This window comes from Alexandromys fortis, unplaced genomic scaffold, assembly GCF_014885135.2.
Source record: "Alexandromys fortis isolate MF-2015 unplaced genomic scaffold, M_Fortis_MF-2015_v1.1 scaffold_239, whole genome shotgun sequence".
NCBI lineage: Eukaryota > Metazoa > Chordata > Mammalia > Rodentia > Cricetidae > Alexandromys > Alexandromys fortis.
Window position 1 is genome coordinate 988048 of NW_026068120.1, and position 18260 is coordinate 1006307.

Here is an 18260-nt window from a genome sequence, read left to right on the forward strand (position 1 = left end):
TTTCAATTTCTGGGAGGGCATCAGCAACAGCCTATAATTGCTCTTGGGGTCTCTTGGACTCCTCTGAATGACAATTAAAAATGACTGTTCCCTGCCTGCTCTGGGATTTCTGTTAGTTTGTGGCTTTGAGAGGGGGAGCACTGTCAGCCTAAGTGGAGTACCTCATTTAAACTGGGTGCCCCTGGCTTTTCAAACATCTGTAGTGTCATTTATCCTTCCCCCCCATCCTGCCCTCCTTTCTACCTTCCATTTTCCCATTTCCCCCTCATAGCGTCTGTCTGTCCTACTACCCCTCTTCAGAGCCCCATACTCCATCCCTAGTCTCTCTTTACTCTCTTGGTATCTGTGGTTACTCCAGGTTATATACTCAGATTTAAAGATTCTGAACGAAAATCCACAAATAAGAGAAAACATGGAGCATTTATCTTTCCGGTTTTTGTTTTTTTATTACTTAGTGTAATATTTTCTGGTTCTGTCCATTGTCCTGCAAATTTCATTTTCTTTATAACTGAATAGAATCATGCATGAACTACATTATCATTCTCCATTGACCAGTTGAGGACATTTACGTTGTTTCCATTCCTTAGCTACTGTGACTGGAACAACAGCTAACGCGACTGAACAAGGCCTTTGGGTTTCTGTTAACATGTCTCCTGAGTGAAAGAAAGGCCAAAGCCAAACCTCTGGTCATATCCCAGCGATATGTTAAACTTTGTAGGCCAGTATCCAACTTTCCCAAGTGGTTGTACCGTTTTATCTTGCCACCAATAATAGTGCACATGAGTCCTAGTTATCCTTTTTCAGCCAGACATGGTTATATTATTTTATTGTGGTTTTAATTTAGCAGTTTAACTGGTCACTAGCCATTCTTAAACCTGGCTTTGGCAAGTATTTATTTCCATATTTTATTCATTTTAAAATTTCATTTGTATGTCTTTGATTGTTAGGGTTTCTTGTTGTTTGTAGGATTTGTGTGAGATAAGCTGTCCCTAGCTGGCCTGAACTGTGGAGACTTTGCTGACCTTTGTTAAAGGCACAGAGATCCACCTGCGCCTGTCTCCTTAGTACTGGGATTAAGGGTGTGTGCCGCCATCCCCAGCCTTTGTTTATGAGTTTTAAGAGTTTTCTGCATATTCTGGATAAAAATCCTTTCTGAAAGTGTTATGAATAAGTTTTCTTCTGTTGCTTACTTTTTTATTGTTTAACAGCACATCTCTGAGTAGAAGTTTTAAATTTTCAAGATGGATATCAAATTTAACAGTTTTAAACTGGCTCCTTTTTTTGTTTGTTTGTTTTTTGAGACAGGGTTTCTCTCTGTGTAGCCCTGGCTGTCCTGGAACTCATTTTGTAGACCAGACTGGCTTTGAACTCGGAGATCCGCCTGCCTCTGCCTCCTAAGGGATTAAAGGAGTGTGCTATTGTCACCTGGCTCTGGCTTCTCCTTTTGATGCCCTATAATTTTCTTGTTTTCTGTAGAAAGTGTTACAGTTTATAACTTCTGCAGTTATATTTGGGTCTGTAATCCATTTTGGATCACTTTTGTATGTGGGCTAAAGCAAGAGAAATACTGCTTCATCCACTCCCATTTGCTGTTTCCATCACCACTTGAAAACATCATTTTTTTTTTCTGTCCTTTTAACCTATGCCAAAAATTACTTAACTTATGTTTGTGCATCTTTCTGGACTCTTAATTTGCTGCATGAGTCTTTGATTTCTTCAAGCTAGGTAGTATACATCTGCCAACTTTTCTTCTTTTCCATTATTATTTTAGCTATGATATGTACAATTTTGAATATAAGTATCCTATGGGAAAGAAATTTCTCTTTTTTCCACTCAGTTTGTATAAAGTTCGTATAAGAAAACATTGTGAGTTAGTTACATACAGTTTACATATGTATAAGTGTATAGATATATACATATATTTGTATGTGTGTGTGTGTTTAAAGAAGACTAGGTATTGTGGTTTATACTTGTCATCCCAGCCCAGGGAAGAGGAGGCCAGTCAGCTTGAGCTAATCAAAACAATAAACAACCAGCCAACCAACAAAAGTACAGAAAAGACTGATCAAATCTGATATCCTACAACCAAGAAAAAAATCATTTCACATTTTGGTGACCATTTTTTTCTCTCATCCCTTTTTCTCCTGATACCTTTACATAAGGAAATATTATTTGTAATTTTTGTAGCTTCAAAGTTTTCCCAGTATCCCAGCATTGAATGTTTTGCTAATAGTACATTGAGACTTACATGACTAATTTTTAGTAGTAGTGTAATATGTCATTATGAACCATGATGTTATAAACTTTCCTTTATCTTGTGGGATAATTAATTTTAAATTTTTTGCTGTTATAAGTGAAAATAGTTGGGTAGAAGTCATGAAAAGGACAGAATCTAGTACTAAATTAGTGCGGAGTTAAGTGATAAATATCTTATGGTAAGATGAAAATCTTTTTGGTAATTATGATTATCTAATTATTTTTTGGATGTTACTGTTTTGTTTTGTCAGAAGCTTTTATTCTTTAGTCCAGGATGACCTGAATCTAGGCCTTGAACTCTTAGCAGTCCTAGCAGTCAGCCTCCCAAGTGCTAGGATTAGTGTGAGCCACTGTGGCTGGCTTAGTTATTAACTTGGGAAACGTGTTCATAGCATACTTTGTGGAAGAAAAGTTTTTCCAGCAGTATGTGATAATTCCATATCAGATATAATGGCTTTGAGAACAATGAGGGAGCATATTGTTAAGTTAGTGATGGAAGTAGTAGATTTTCTCACTCTGTCTTTGATAGTTACCTAGATTGTTTACACACTTGAGCAGAGTTTATGCTAAAATTAGGAATGCCCCCCTAAAAAATTAGGATTTGAACCCCCGTGTTCCTGAACATAGGCTGTTGTTTCCTGTTGGGACCTAGTTGTGCTGCCTAGTTTTTATGTCAGCTCGATACAAACTAGGGTCATCTGGGAAGAAGGGATCATAATTGAGAAAATGTCTCTGTAAGTTTGGCCCTTAGGCAAGTCTGTCGGGCTTTTCTTGATTGATAATTGATTGGGAAAGCCCAGCTCTTTGTGGGCAGTGCCACCCTTGGCCAGGTGGTCCTGGGGTGTATAAGAAAACAAACAGAGCACGCCAGGTGAAGAAAACTAGTAAGCAGCTCAGCTCCATGGCCTCTGCGTCACTTCCTGCCTGCACACTACTGCTCTGTTGGGGTTCCTGCCCTGACTTCCCTCAGTGATGTGAAGGTGTAAGCTGAAATAAACCCTTTCCTCCCAAAATTGTGTTTGGTCATGATGTTTTTCACAGCAGTAGAATCCCTAAGACAACAATGATCTCAACTATCTTTTCTCTTCATGCACTTAGTTTTAATATCTCTTGTAGCTGGGTCTTAAAAATACCTGAAATGGGTTTGATGGCTTAGTGGGTAAAGACGCCACTAAGTTCAGTAACCGGGACACACTCGGTGGGACTGCCATAGCTTGTCTTGCTACCTCCACACAAACACACTGAAGTATGTGTTCTGACAAAAAAGTAAATAAATGTAGCTAAGAAAAATATTAAATGTGAGATGCCCTTTTTGATCATCTTCTTTTCCTTTTTCTTGGCAAAAATACATCACATACAAAGTAGCCTTAGCTAAGAAACTGTCTTTTCTGAACCGATGTTAGCTAAGTATATTGAAGCAGAGGGTTCTGACTAAAAGCAATCAAATATAATTATAATATTATCTTAATAGTCATATTTGTTTAGGTCCTTTGGTTATTAAATGTTTCTAAAGAGCAAATGTCCTAAAATTACAGATTTCATTTACTGTGGCAGAAGACGCAGAGTTACACAGGAGTCAGCTGCAGTACTTCATGGAACAGTTCTATGGAATCATCAGAAATGCGGATTCGAACAACAAGGAGTTATCCATTGCTATTCGTGGATATGGACTATTTGCAGGAGTATGTTTCACTAGTTTACTGTATTTTATGTTTTTGGTTTTGCTTAATTATTTACAGGACTATAACACTGCATTTTTTAAATAGCGTGTTGTGCTTGTGTTGATATTATTGGTACTTGTTCTACTAACAGTTCAATTTTCAGTGTTTACTGTGTACATGCATTATCTCAGATCCCCATAGCTTACTGACAAGATGAGTTATTTGTCTATTTTCTACAAGAAAAAGCAAAGACCAAGAAATGACAGCTAACTTATTAAAAGCTATCCTGAATTGGTAGAAAAAAAGACATAAATCTTATTTAGGATTGAGACATGCCTATACTTTCAGTGCAAGAAACAGGCAACGGAATTAATAGTTTGTGGCCAGCCTGGACTATATAGAACTCTAGGTCGGCCTTGGTCATCTAAACAGATTTAGGAGATGGTTAGCAACCTAAAAGTTCAGATACTAACAAACAAATAAAACTCTACATAAATTCAGTTCTGGATGCTAGAAACATTGTATTTTCATTTTGTACTCTGCAGCCCCCTATTATACAGTAAAACTGTGGTTTTCACTTAAAGTTTTAGACAGATGTTCTTAGGACAGAAAGACATATTTAAGAAGATAGCTGTATTCCAACCTATAATCCAGGCTTCAGGAAGCTAAGACAGGGAAATTGCTACAGATGAACAACAGCCTGGGTTGCATACTAAATTCAAAGATAGCATACGCTTTATCCACCAACCCCCACCATCCCATAAAGGATACTATGAATACCTCCAGTTATTTCTGTGTAATTTGCTTCTAAGAAAACTAGTTTCCTGTCTCTTTTTCCATCAGTATCTTCTTTTTTATTCTTCTTTCCTTTCTTTCCCCTCTTCTTCCTCTGTCTTTTATTCTTCATCTCTATTTGTTTGCTGTTTACAGCTCTAATTCAGAGACAAGATAAGGCAGTGTGTGAGAAGTCTCCTGCTAGAGTGATAAGCCTTACAGGGCCAGTGCATAGCAAGGCCTGCCTTTTAAGCAGAGCCTAGACCATAGTTAACAATGTGTAGAAGTAAATCTTTAGGGTGGGAATATACATCTTTTTTTTTTTTTTTTTTTTGGATTTTCGAGACAGGGTTTCTCTGTAGTTTTTGGTGCCTGTCCTGGAACTAGCTCTTGTAGACCAGGCTGTCCTTGAACTCACAGAGATCCTCCTGCCTCTGCCTCCCGAGTGCTGGGATTAAAGGCATGCGACACCACCGCCTGGCGGGTATACATTTTTATGAAAAGCATAAGATACAATATTTTGTACAGTAAGATAAGTAAACAGCTTGCTAATATTCAGCAGTTTAAATTGCTTGGTAATATTTAGCAGTTTATAATCATGTGTCATAACATGACATTTTAAGGGCCTTTGTTTTGATGCTGATAATATTTCTGTTTTGCCTTTCCTAAAGCCTTGCAAGGTTATAAATGCCAAAGATGTTGACTTCATGTATGTTGAGCTCATTCAGCGCTGTAAACAGATGTTCCTCACCCAGACTGAAGCCAGTGAGGATCATGTTTACCAGATGCCGAGTTTCCTCCAGTCCATTGCAAGTGTCCTGCTTTACCTTGACGCGGTAAGTAAATGGTTACCCCGAATGTGGTTGGAATACTTCATTCCCTCTCCACAAGTCATCTTCGTTGTTATTAATGAAAGGCACGTGATTTCTTGGTTCAGTTATCAGCTGTGGAGCTCCTTGATAACAATATAAAATAAATGGGTAATTCACCAGAAACTTGCTTGGCGATACTAATTTTAATTTTTCCAGACAGCAAAATTTAACAAGCACCTACTGTAACTGCTAATTCTTGAAACCAACAGCATTGCTTATATCTGATCAGCTATCCCAATCTTATTAGTATTTCTTCTGACAGTAGTAAAAAATCTCAAAGGACTGGAAAGCAACTACTAATGAAAGTTGTGTTTGTAGGCTAACACCATAGTTGCTGTCTTAGAACCTCCCAGGTAGCTGGAAGGAAGGTATGGGAAGAAGTGAGGCTGCTGGAACTGTCAAGGGTGACTCTTACTCTGGTGGTAGTGTAGGTACCCCTGGAAAACCCACAACATTTTGTCTAGTATTTGTTTCAATAAATCTTTATTGTTATTATCTAAAGCAGGTTTACTAAAACTGTTTCCTTTTGTGATTCTTTTTTGTGAGGGAAATTTTGATGCAATCCTGGGTATATTAAATAGTTCTACAAATCAAATGCTTTCTGATAATAAAGCATAGCTAAATTTATCCTAAAATAATTCTTTGGTTTCTGTTTAGTTTAATCATTTATTAAAGATTAAAGCAAATTTACATACTAATGAGATGGATTCCTTATACATAAAGATTTAAATCCTGGTTGACTATTTGCTGCTGTGGGATGAACAGTATCTTCAATATTTTTCAGAGTTGATAAATGGTTCTACATCTACCCGTTCTGAGAATGCTTCTTGACATAAATGTGTAGCCCAAAATAGTAGAAGTTTATTTAGGGCCATTTCAGAACTGGAAATGATGTCCTAATTCCAAACCATAATTCATTTAGTGATTTTTACAGTGAACCTTAAGTCAGAAACTTAAGCAGAAGTTTTGTGTTGTTTTTCTTCTTTTTAAAGATTTTATTTATGTTTGTATCTTACACATATATGAATATGTACCATGTGTTTGCCTGGTGTCCAGGGAGTCCAGAAAAATAGACCAGATCCCCCGAAACTAGAAAGACAGTTATGAGTTACTACATGGGCTCTGGGAACCAAACACTCTGTAAGAGCAGCAAGTGTTTCCAACTGCTGAGTCATGTCTCCAGCTTCAGACAGCATCTTTTAAAGTCAAACATTCTAACACAATATCATTTAAAGATACAGCAATTTACTACTTATTTGCTGAGGGATGGTGGAAAAATATTAAAATAATTTTATAATTAGCCATCATTTTCTTTAAGAGAAAAAAGCAGTTTTTTCTTTAAGAAGAAAACAACAGTTTTGGATTTGAACTAGCGTGTTCATGCCATGCACTGCGTGGAATGATGCAGAGTGTGTGTTCAGAACCTAGGGTGTGGTACAGTCACGTGCTACAGCATAGGAAAGCACCTCTAGACACACCTTGGATTCTTCACTTCTTAATTTTGTTAAAAATTTATTTTATGTATGGGTGTTTCGCTGCGTGTGTGTCTGAGCACCATGCGCATGTCTTGTGCACCAGAGGCCAGAAGGGGGCACTAGATCCCTTGAGCTGCCACGTGGGTGCTGGGAATGGATCGCACTCTGGAAGAGCACCAGTGCTCTTCAACTCTGAGACATTGCTCCAGCCCATACTGCATGTTCTTTATAGGTTTGATTTTTTTAAATTAACTTTTAATCTGGATATTTGAAAATGTCTTACTGTTCTAATATATATCTCATGATATATCAGATTCTGATATATCCCCATAGTTGATTGAATGACCCCATATTGGATTATAACACACAACTGAAGAAGCTGGAGTTGCATATATTCTGTGGATCTGAACTCAGGTCCTCATTCACTTTATTGACTGAACTATCTTCCCAGCTCTAATATGTTAGATATCCTATAGTAGATTTATGGATAATAATAATTTTTAAAAACAACAGAAAAATAAAACAAAAGAAGCTGGAATCTAGAGCAGAAAAAATAAGTGTTAACGTCTCTATCCTTCTAAAAGATTCTGATTGCTACTTAGGATACAATTGTGCTGTAAATACCACTCAGTTTATTAGGATTTATTGTGGTAGCTGCAATAGTAAATGTTAAGTTTGATAGCTAAGATTACAAGTCAGTTTTCATTTACCTGTGGCTACTTGAGTTCTAATAAATTTGAGTATATATACATATATATATATATATATTTCTTATATTTATTCCCTGTTCTAATTTTGAGTTTTTTCTCCATTTTTGGTAGGTTCCTGAAGTATATACTCCCGTTTTGGAACATCTCATGGTGGTACAGATAGACAGTTTCCCTCAGTACAGCCCCAAAATGCAGCTGGTGTGTTGTAAAGCAATAGTAAAAGTCTTCCTGGCCTTAGCAGAAAAAGGGCCAGTTCACTGGAATTTCATTAGTACTGTGGGTAAGCTTGCCATTTTTGTTCTTATTGTGGTAAATGCTAAAAAACTTAACATGTTAGTTGATATATTCATAGAAAATCTGGTTCCCTAATTTTTTGAGTACTTAATAGTTTTTAGAGAACTTTTCAATTTGATGAATCAAAATCTTTTTTATTATTAGAATTTAGAATCAGTGGTACCTACTATTCTTCTTTAAACAGAATCTTTTGCCAGAAGGTAGTGGTGCACGCCTTTAATCCCAGCACTTGGGAGGCAGAGACAGGCAGATCTCTGTAAGTTTGAGGCCAGCATAGTCTACAGAGTGAGTTCCAGGACAGGCTCTAAAGCTACAGAGAAACCCTGTTTTTTTTTTTTTTTAAATATTTATTTATTTATTATGTATACAGTATTCTATCTGTGTGGATGCCTGCAGGCCAGAAGAGGGCACCAGACCTCATTACAGATGGTTGTGAGCCACCATGTGGTTGCTGGGAATTGAACTCAGGACCTTTGGAAGAGCAGGCAATGCTCTTAACCACTGAACCATCTCTCCAGCCCCCAGAAACCCTGTTTTGAAAAAAAAAAAAAAGAAGAAGAAGAAAAAACTCACACATTCTTTCATTTATTTATTTTTGACAATTTCAAGCATGTAAGCAATGTCTTAGTTACTGTTGTATTTCTGTGAAGAAACACAGTGACCAAGGGTACCTTTAAAGAGAACTTACAGTTTTGGAGTTAGTTGGCAGGGAACATGGTGGCAGGCAGGCAGGAATGGTGCTGAAGCAGAATCTAAGAGCTCACATCTGATCCACAATTTTAGTCAAGAGAGGGAACTCGGGGCCTGGCAAGGGATTTTGAAGCCTCAAACCACACCTCCAGGGACACACCTTCTCCAATAAGGCCACACCTTCTAATCCTTCCCACACATTTCTACTATCTGGGGACCAAACATCCAAACATGAATGAGCCTATGGGTGCCATTCGTATTTAAACCACCACAACCCCAGCTCTTCCTCCCTCTCACACTAACTCCTCCGTGGTCTCTATTTTGTTGTCAATAGCCCACTGGTCCCATTGGTGCCGCCTGTTGCAGTGCTGACTAATCTTGTTGACCGGATTCTGTGCAGATGGGAATAGCTGCAGTGAGTTTGTAGATCCAGTGGCCATGCCATGTCTGGAGGACAGCACTTCATAGCACTCCTGCTCATCCTCTAGCCCTTACATCCATTTCACCCTTCTTCCAAGATGTTCCCTAAGCCTTGGGTAGTGGTGGTGATGTTTAAGGCTGAGAGCTGAATAATTGTTAATAATTGTTAATTATTGGCACCTTGACTGGTTGTTGAGTCTCCGCATTAACTGGTGCCTGCTGCAGAGAGACATTTCTCTATACAAATTCAGGTGAGATGCAGTGCATCCAGAGTCGTGTGGCAGTAGACAAACATAAATATTTAAAAGACAGTTTTATAATATGTACATTTAGCACAGTAACAGTAGTAGAGTTTTCCTCAGGGCCTGAGCAAGGGACATTTTGCAAGAAACCTTTTTCTTTAAGCATCTTTGACTTCTGAATTTATTCTAATTTTATTTTAGACAAGATCTCCCTGTGTAGCCTGGGCTAACTTTGAGCTCCATAGTTGTCCAGCCTCTACTTCCCATATGCTGGGATTATACATGTATGTTATTGTACTCACTTTAGTTTCTGATCCTCAGAAGTTCATAATTTAAAACTAAAGATATTAAAAATTTTCAAAAAAATTAAGAGGCAAAATGTTTTTTTATTGAGTGATTGTGTTTCTCAATGTTTCCTTCATTATTCTTTCATTTTCTTCATTTTCAGTGCATCAAGGTTTAATTAGAATATGTTCTAAACCAGTGGTCCTTCAAAAGGTAAATTCTGAATCTAAGGTTTCAAAAACTAGTGTTATTACTGGATGTTAGAAACGGTGTTTTAGGCTGGGCGGTGGTGGTGTACTCCTTTAATCCCAGCATGAGGAAGGCAGAGGCAGGCGGATGTCTGTGAGTTTGAGGCTAGCCTGGTCTACAAAATTAGTTCTAGGACTGCCAAGGCTACACTGAGAAACCCTCCCTGTCTTGAAAAATTAAAAAGAAAGAAAAGAAACAGTGTTTAGCATGTAAATGTATTAAAACCTTTCTTTGTTTTAACTTTCACTACCCCTTTCTTGAGAGTCTCCAGTATGCCGTGTTGGCCCATGCTGGCTTTGAACTTGACATGTAGCCAAGGATCACTTTGAACTCCCAATATTCTTTCCTGTAATTCATAAATGCTAGGATTATAGGTGTGCACCAGTATGCCACATTTATGTAGTACTGGGGGTGGAAGTCAGGATTTGTGCCTACTAGGTGAGCAATCTGCCAATCAAGCCACATTCCCAGCTAATTCATGTCTTCTGTTTTGAAATTTCATGTATAAAACCAACCTGTTAGATGAATATACTTCTAAGGAATAAAATTATGTTACATACATTTTATAACATGAATTCTAATTGTTCTTAATAAAAACCCAGAGTGAGATATTAGGGGGTGAAAGCTGAGAGATGGCGAAGCAGAAGAGCCAGCCACTAGAGAGACCTTTTACTTCTACCAATGCTCAGAACGCAGGGTTGATCCTGTCCTCAGACTGTGTCCTCAGGCTGCATCTCCAGGCTGCATCTGTCTCCACCGCACCTCAGAGTGCACTGAGCTCTTGTCTGCTCTCATTTTATATTCCTCTCTGCGCAGCCATATCCCTTCCAGTAGCCACCTCCCTAGTGCTGGAATTAAAGGCTTAGGATACTGGGATTAAAGGTGTGAACCATCACTGCCTGGCCTCTATGTCTTACCTCTGCACTCTGATCTTCAGACAAGTTTTATTTGTTAAACACCAAATATCACTGCAACACTTTAAATTTTTTCTTCCAATGTGTGTGTGTGTGTGTGTATGTGTATGTGCGTGTGCACATGTGCACACACGTGCATGTGTGTGTGTGCATGCTTGTGGAGGTCAGAAGAAAACACTCAGGATTTAATTGTCTTCCACTATATGGGTTCCAGAAATCGAACACAGGTCTTCAGGCTTGATAGCAAATGCCTTTACCTGCTGAGGCATCTTCCTGTTCCTGTTACCTACATTTTTACAAAGAAAGCTGTTTTTTCTCTTATAATCTAGGAAACATAAAAATGTGTAGAATTTAGAGGCGCATGAATGGAATGAGAGATTGGATCACATAAGAGGAGGGATGATTTGTAGTGGACTTAAAAGGTGCATTAAAGCTATATTTATTGACTACAGATACTGACTTAACCTTTTTAGTCTTAGTTTAGAAAGTTCTGCTAAGTTGCTCGTGCTCTGACAGCAGCGGCCTCATGTGTCTCCCAGTTAATAATGGGTTGCTTTCTTCCTCTCCAGGATGTTGAGTCCAAGTCGAATAACCAATGGGCCTCAGGGGAAGTCAGAACGGGCAAGTGGAAAGTGCCCACGTACAAAGATTATGTGGATCTTTTTCAGCATCTTTTAAGCTGTGACCAGATGACGGTAAAAATTTTAAATGTGTATATTTTTATTACCCTTCCTTATCTAGGAACTTGCCACATATTGTTGTGGCAGTCAGAGGACAAATTTTAATTTTTTTTTTTTTTTTTTGGTTTTTCGAGACAGGGTTTCTCTGTGGTTTTGGAGCCTGTCCTGGAACTAGCTCTTATAGACCAGGCTGGTCTCGAACTCACACAGATCCGCCTACCTCTGCCTCCCAAGTGCTGGGATTAAAGGCGTGCACCACCACCGCCCGGCTCCAGAGGACAAATTTTAAGAGTCAGTTTTATCCTTTCACTGAGATCAAACTCAGGTTGCAAGGCTGGGGACAAAGGCTTTTTTTTTTTTTTTTTTTTTTTTTTTTTACTTAGCCATCTCTCTAACCTTTTTGTTGTTGTTCTGTTTCCTTGAACTCCTGATAAAATTTCAAAGCTAGCCAGGTGGTGGTGGCACACGCCTTTAATCCCAGCACTCAAAAGCAAACACCTTTAATACCCAGAGGTAGGTGGATCTCTGTGAGTTCAGGCCAGCCTGGTCTACAAGAGCTAGTTCCAGGACAGGCTTCAAAGCCACAGAGAAACCCTGTCTCGAAAAACAAACAAACAAAAAGCTATTAAAGTGCTCTATTTCTCTTCTTTATTAAGAGACTCCACTAAATCAATAGAAACCAAAACCAAGCAGACAAGACACCAAGTCTCAGAAACACAGAACAAAACATCTCCATAGTTACAGAGGTCTCTTTCTCAGGGTATCTGTGCTGTGATAAAACACTGTGACCAAAAACAGCTTGGGGAGGAAAGGGTTTATTTCATGTGACATTTCCTCATCATAGTCCATCCCTGAGGGAAGTTAGGACAGGGACCTGCAGGCAGGAAGCAGAGCAGAGGTCATGAAGGCTGCTTACTGGCTTGCTACTCATGGCTTATTCAGCCTTCTTTTTTATATGGTACATGTCCACTTACGCAGGGGTGGCCCTGCCCACAGTTATCTGGGCCCTCCCACTGTATCAATTATAAATCAAGAAAATGCCCTACATACAGATTTGCCTACAGGCCAGTCCTTTGGAGACATTTTCTCAGTTACAATTCTTTCTTCCCAGATGACCCTCGCTTGCGTCAAGTTGGTATAAAAACTAGTCAGAACAGATGTAAGACTTTTCAGGATTTTGTTTTACTAACTTTCAAAAGTTCTTAAAGCATATTTAAAATGGTGTAAGTCAAGACAATTGAAAGTAAAACCAGAAGTAAGTGAAATGAAGGCTAGTGATATCACTCAGTACTAAAGCATTTGTCTAACATGCAAACAAATCCTGGTTTTGTTCTTCAGCATTGCAAAAGTAAAATAGTTTTTAAAAATCTGCCTCATAGCAGGATGGTTATGATCCTTCTCTTCCCCCACTTAGTCTGCCCCTCTTTCTGTAGCTATTTCTTTCTCTGTCTTTCCCTTCTTCTCTCCTCCCCCACCCACTCTCGTCCTCCTGGGAATTAAACCCAGGGCCTCAAGTGTGCTAAGCACAATTTTTCACTGTTGTCTTTGCTGAGTGGATAAATCCAGTTCATTTAATAATCCTGAGGGGTTGGTGTGCATTAGTTACATTGTTGGACCCTAGAGTCCAGTCACCAAGGAGGAGGAGTCGCCCTCCAGAGACAGTCTCTCACCACCACAGCTGATGTAAAAGCATGAAGATTTTATTAATTTTGTCATGACAGGGTCTTTCAGCACTAGAGGCCAGAAAGACCCCAAATTGCTGGTATAGGCTATTTTTAAAGCAGTAAGCCACAGAAGGAAGGGGGGCATCTGGGGTTGTTCTTCAACTATTATGATTGGCTTATTAAAAAAGGCTATTACCAATTATTGGCTGGAGAGTGGTTGCCAGATCAGATGAGGTAAAGGGAAACTTCTGAGGGTCACTTTGCCCCTTTCCCTGGGACTAAGTCAAAACAGCAGTAACTGAGTCAACACCTAAGGGTTATCTTTCCCCTATTCAGGGAGATGGAAAGTTCCCAACATCTCAGTTTGTGCTTGCATAGCTGCTATGTCCTTGGTTCCCAGGGGAGGAGGGGAAGTACTGAGAGGGTTCAGAAATGGTTTCAGAATTGTCTTAAAGTTTTACCAAATCACTTGTATTAGAATAATGCCTCTGTGTAATTCATCCTGGTCTACAGAGCAAGTTCCAGGACAGGCTCCAAAGTTAAGCAAAGAAAGACTTATCTTTTTTGTTTGTTTGTTTGTTTTTGAGACAAGGGTTTCTACACATGTAACAGCCCAGCTGTCCTGGTTTAGCTCTGTAGACCAGACTGGCCTTGAACTCACAGAGATCTACCTGCCTCTGCCTCGGAAGCACTGGGATTAAAGGCAAGTGCCACTATTACTCAGGCACAGATTTTGAAGTCTTTAAATTTTTCTTTATTTACAGGATTTTATTTTAGCAGATGAAACATTTCTCTTTGAGAATTCCTCCCTTAAAAGTTTGAATCATTTACTCTATGATGAATTTATAAGATCAGTTTTGAAGATTGTGGAAAAATTGGATCTTACACTGGAGAAACAGACTGTTGGAGAGCATGAGGTTAGAAATTTTTTTCAACAGTAATTTTGCATTGTTTAAATCCCAACTCTTTGCATGCTCAGGACCATAGTACATCTCTAAGGGAGAAAGGAAAATGGAGTTCTTTGCAATGATATGTGCCATAGGTGCTTTTCTGTTGCATATAAGCCAATGCATAGAATGTGTTACCAACAGATTATTCAAAAAGTGATTTGTATGCATAGAATGTTCAAACATTTTTTTACTCAGGTGTGGTACCACTTGTCTGTTAACAGCATTTGAGAAAGCAGGAAGATGATGAGTTCAAGGCAAGCCTGGGTTACCAAATGAGAATCTGTCTCAGTAAACCTACATGTGGCCAGCACTCATGCTAGGTCGCTCACAACTACCTGTAGTTCCACCTCCAGGGAATCCACCACCCACTTTTGGCCTCTACAGGCACCCATACATACATAATATACCATAGACAGAAACACACAAATGAAAGTAAAAATAAGTCTATTTTTAAGACTATTCAGCTAAGCCCTTGAGGACTCAATTATGTCTTCCTCACTTCTGCATTCTTTCCTTATAAATCAGTTCTATGTGACAATTTCATTGGAACGTTATTTGTTGAATGATGTGTTAAATGGAACAATTCTTGCTTTGGGACAATTTTTCAGGATGGAAGCACAACTGCTGTTTGGGTGATCCCAACTTCAGATCCAGCTGCTAATTTGCAACCTACTAAACCAAAAGACTTTTCAGCTTTCATTAACCTGGTGGAGTTTTGCAGGTATTTTGTAGAATTTTAATTCTTTAAGAATGTATCAGTTTATTACCCCTAACAGAAGTGACCTCTTATATAAATGTAAGAGTTGAAATCATCAAAAATTGCTTCTGTCAACCTTTAAAATATTCTTAGCAGTTTAGACTTAGCTTTTTTTTTTTCCCTGAAAAGTTGGAAGACCTCAGGCAGGAAAAAAGGAACATATATATCTTGAAAGGTGTTACAGTGTCAAAAAATGTGATAAGTGAAATTGTCCATCATTCTTAATATCTCATCATTTTAAAGCTGAATAAGAATAGGATGAAAATTTCTACCTTAAATATTTTGTTTTTATAGGGAGATTCTTCCTAAGAAACAAATAAGACTTTTTGAGCCATGGGTACACTCATTTGCATATGAGTTAATTTTACAGTCTACACGGTTGCCACTCATCAGTGGTTTCTACAAATTACTTTCTATTGCAGTGAAAAATGCCAGGAAAATAAAATATTTTGAGGTAAGTGTTTCTGGGGACCTGAACAATTGTTACGTTTCTTTTAAACTTCTTGTATAAGCTTACAGGGAGGGTGCTTATAAAATGTGTAGTTTTAAAGTCTAGTTTACTTTTTTATTTCTTAAAGATTAATTTATTTATCGTATATGTGAGTGCTCTGTCTGCATGTATGCATGTTTTTATGCCAGAAGAGGGCCCTAGATCTCATTACGGATGGTTGTGAGCCACCATGTGGTTGTTGGGAAGTGAACCCAGGACCTCTAGAAGAGCAACTAAGTGCTCTTAACCACTGAGCTATCCCTCCAGCCCCTTAAAGTCTAATTTTAATAATTGAAAAACTGATATGTAAATGTTAATTTGAAGACTCTTAAAACGTTATTAGCATTTTCTACTCTTTTTGTATCCTTGTTTTCTTTAAAATTATTTGTTTTATCAGGACAGGGTTTTTCTTTATTAACTGCCCTGACTGTCCTGGAACTTCTTTGTAGCCCAGGCTGGCCTTGAACTCACAGAAATCTGCCTGCCTCTGCCTCCAAGTGCCTGACTTCTATTCTGATTTTTGTTTTGTTTTGTTTTGTTTTTCAAAACAGGGTTTCTTTGTGTAACAACCCTTGCTGTCCTGGAACTCACTTTTTTTTTTTTTTTTTTTTTTTGGTTTTTAGAGACAGGGTTTCTCTGTGGCTTTGGAGCCTGTCCTGGAACTAGCTCTGTAGACCAGGCTGGTCTCGAACTCACAGAGATCCGCCTGCCTCTGCCTCCCGAGTGCTGGGATTAAAGGCGTGCGCCACCATCGCCCGGCTTTCTACTCTGATTCTTAAATACCTTTGTAAGAGTCTTCTAATTCATAGTGATCCTGTCACCAAAGTATTGCTCTAGAGGCCTCAGGTTTTCTTAAGACTTAGCTAATCAGAGGCTCCTCAGGCTGCAGACATCTGTGTTCCTGACCCTTTAAGTGACTTGGTGTCCTGAAATTCAGGGATGACTTAGGTTGTAAAGCTGAGGTTCCTGTTGGTCACACAGAAGCCTGGAGTGTAGCCAACATTGTTTTTCACTGGAAGATGAGGAAGGGATGCGTGCGTATGGCTTTTGGACCGTCCTCAACCCTCTCCCCTACTTTGTTTCTACTGGGATGCACCCTGGAACTGAGTCTCCATCTTCTCCAAACTAGAATCTGCAAACATGAAATGGATGCATCCTCTGGGCAAAGATTGAGAACTGGCAGACATGGGTGTGGAAGTACTTGATTCTTGCTTAGCATACTAATTTGCTATTTTATTTGACAGGGAGTTAGCCCAAACAGTCTGAAGCATTCTTCTGAAGATCCAGAAAAGTATTCTTGCTTTGCTTTATTTGCAAAATTTGGCAAAGAGGTAATATTTAAGTATTCTACCTTAATGTATTTCAGGATATTCTTAAATTAGTGTATAGTGAAAAAATCCTAATGATCATCAGTGACACAGTTTTTTAGTTTTGTTTGTTTGCGACAAGGTTTCATTGTGCAGCCTTAACTGGCTTGGAACTCACTATGTAGACCAGGCTATCCTTGAATTCATAGAGCTCTGCTTGCCTCTGCCTCCTTTAATGCTAGCATCAAAGGGGAGTGCCATCAGGTCAGCTTTTTTTTTTTTTTTTTTTTGATAGAATACATTTCTGTGTGTTTATGGGTGCTTGTGTGTCATGGTACACATATGGATATTAGATGGTAAATTGTAGGACTTGGTTCTCTCATTTCACCATGTGGATTCTAAACTCAGGTCATCAGACTTCGTAGCAAGCACCCTTACTCACTGAGCCACCTCTCTGGCCTTGAAAATTGGTTTCTCAAATTCAAATTGGGAGCAACTGAGGCTTTGTTTATATTCTTGATTGATGGGTTTTGGGTATTTTTTTGTTTTTGTTTTGTTTTTGATTGGTTGTTTTGCTGTATTTTGTTTTGGTTTTTTGGGACAGGGTTCCCCAGTGTAACAGTCCTGGCTGTCCTGGAACTTGCTTGGTAAACCAGGCTGGCCTCAAACTCACTGAGATCCTCCTGCCTCTGCCTCCTGAGTGCTGGGATTAAAGATGTGTGCCACCTCCACTTGGCTTTTTTTGTTCTTCATGTTTACTTGTTATCTGTTTGAATGTCAGAGAACAGCCTGTAAAAGCCCATTTTCTTTCACCCTATGTGACCTGGGCATCAAATTTATATTGTCAGACTTGATGGCAAGTACTTTGACTCGTGAGGAATCTCCTAGCCTTGGTTTCTTTTTGTGACAGGGTCTTGAAATATAGCCAAGGCTGCCCTTGAGCCTGTGTTCCTCTCTCCTCAGGTAGGCAAGCATTTGGATGGCAGGTTTTTCTTGGTAGTAAGGTCTTTTAAAAACTTACACAAGAAATCACTGCTTCAAAAGTCTCTGGAGGGGGCAGGAGAGATGACTCAGTAGATAAGAGCACTAGTTATTCTTCCAGAGGACATGGGTTCCATCCCAGAACCCACATGGCAACTCACCATTTTCTGTAACTCCAGTTCCAGGGTACCCAACACCCTCATATAGATATACATGCAGGCAAAACCCCAGTACAGCACATAAATTTAAAAAAAAAAAAGCTCTTAAATTTTTGGAAAATAATTCAGCTGAGTGATGACAATTCAAATATAGTTCTTATTGCCCTATATTGTTAAATAATTGTTGCTAGTAATGGGTTTCATTACAACATTTTTGTATCTAACTATAATGTACCTTGATCATACCTCACCCCTCTCCTTCTCTTTTCATATAAGGGGAATAGGTACTTAAGTGAACTTTTTCTGAGAATTAGCGTTTTGTTTTACACTCATGACAAATAAAGGCTACGTGGTGGTATTTCACACTTTAGAAGAGGGCGAATATTAATTTCCTAATTGTAAGCTATATTCAGATACACAACTTGTTGTGT

At 38.8% G+C, this 18260-nt stretch overlaps 1 protein-coding gene across 1 annotated transcript in view; it reads left to right on the forward strand.

The window, feature by feature from the left end:
• The window catches only part of Prkdc (protein kinase, DNA-activated, catalytic subunit), a 156463-nt gene that overhangs the window by 10411 nt on the left and 127792 nt on the right, over positions 1 to 18260 (forward strand). The window contains exons 11-19 of the mRNA XM_050125161.1: positions 3792 to 3938; positions 5363 to 5527; positions 7860 to 8028; positions 9843 to 9892; positions 11412 to 11537; positions 13951 to 14103; positions 14745 to 14857; positions 15188 to 15347; positions 16628 to 16714. Coding sequence (XP_049981118.1) covers positions 3792 to 3938; positions 5363 to 5527; positions 7860 to 8028; positions 9843 to 9892; positions 11412 to 11537; positions 13951 to 14103; positions 14745 to 14857; positions 15188 to 15347; positions 16628 to 16714 — 1170 coding nt within the window. The remainder of the gene's footprint in view (positions 1 to 3791; positions 3939 to 5362; positions 5528 to 7859; positions 8029 to 9842; positions 9893 to 11411; positions 11538 to 13950; positions 14104 to 14744; positions 14858 to 15187; positions 15348 to 16627; positions 16715 to 18260) is intronic.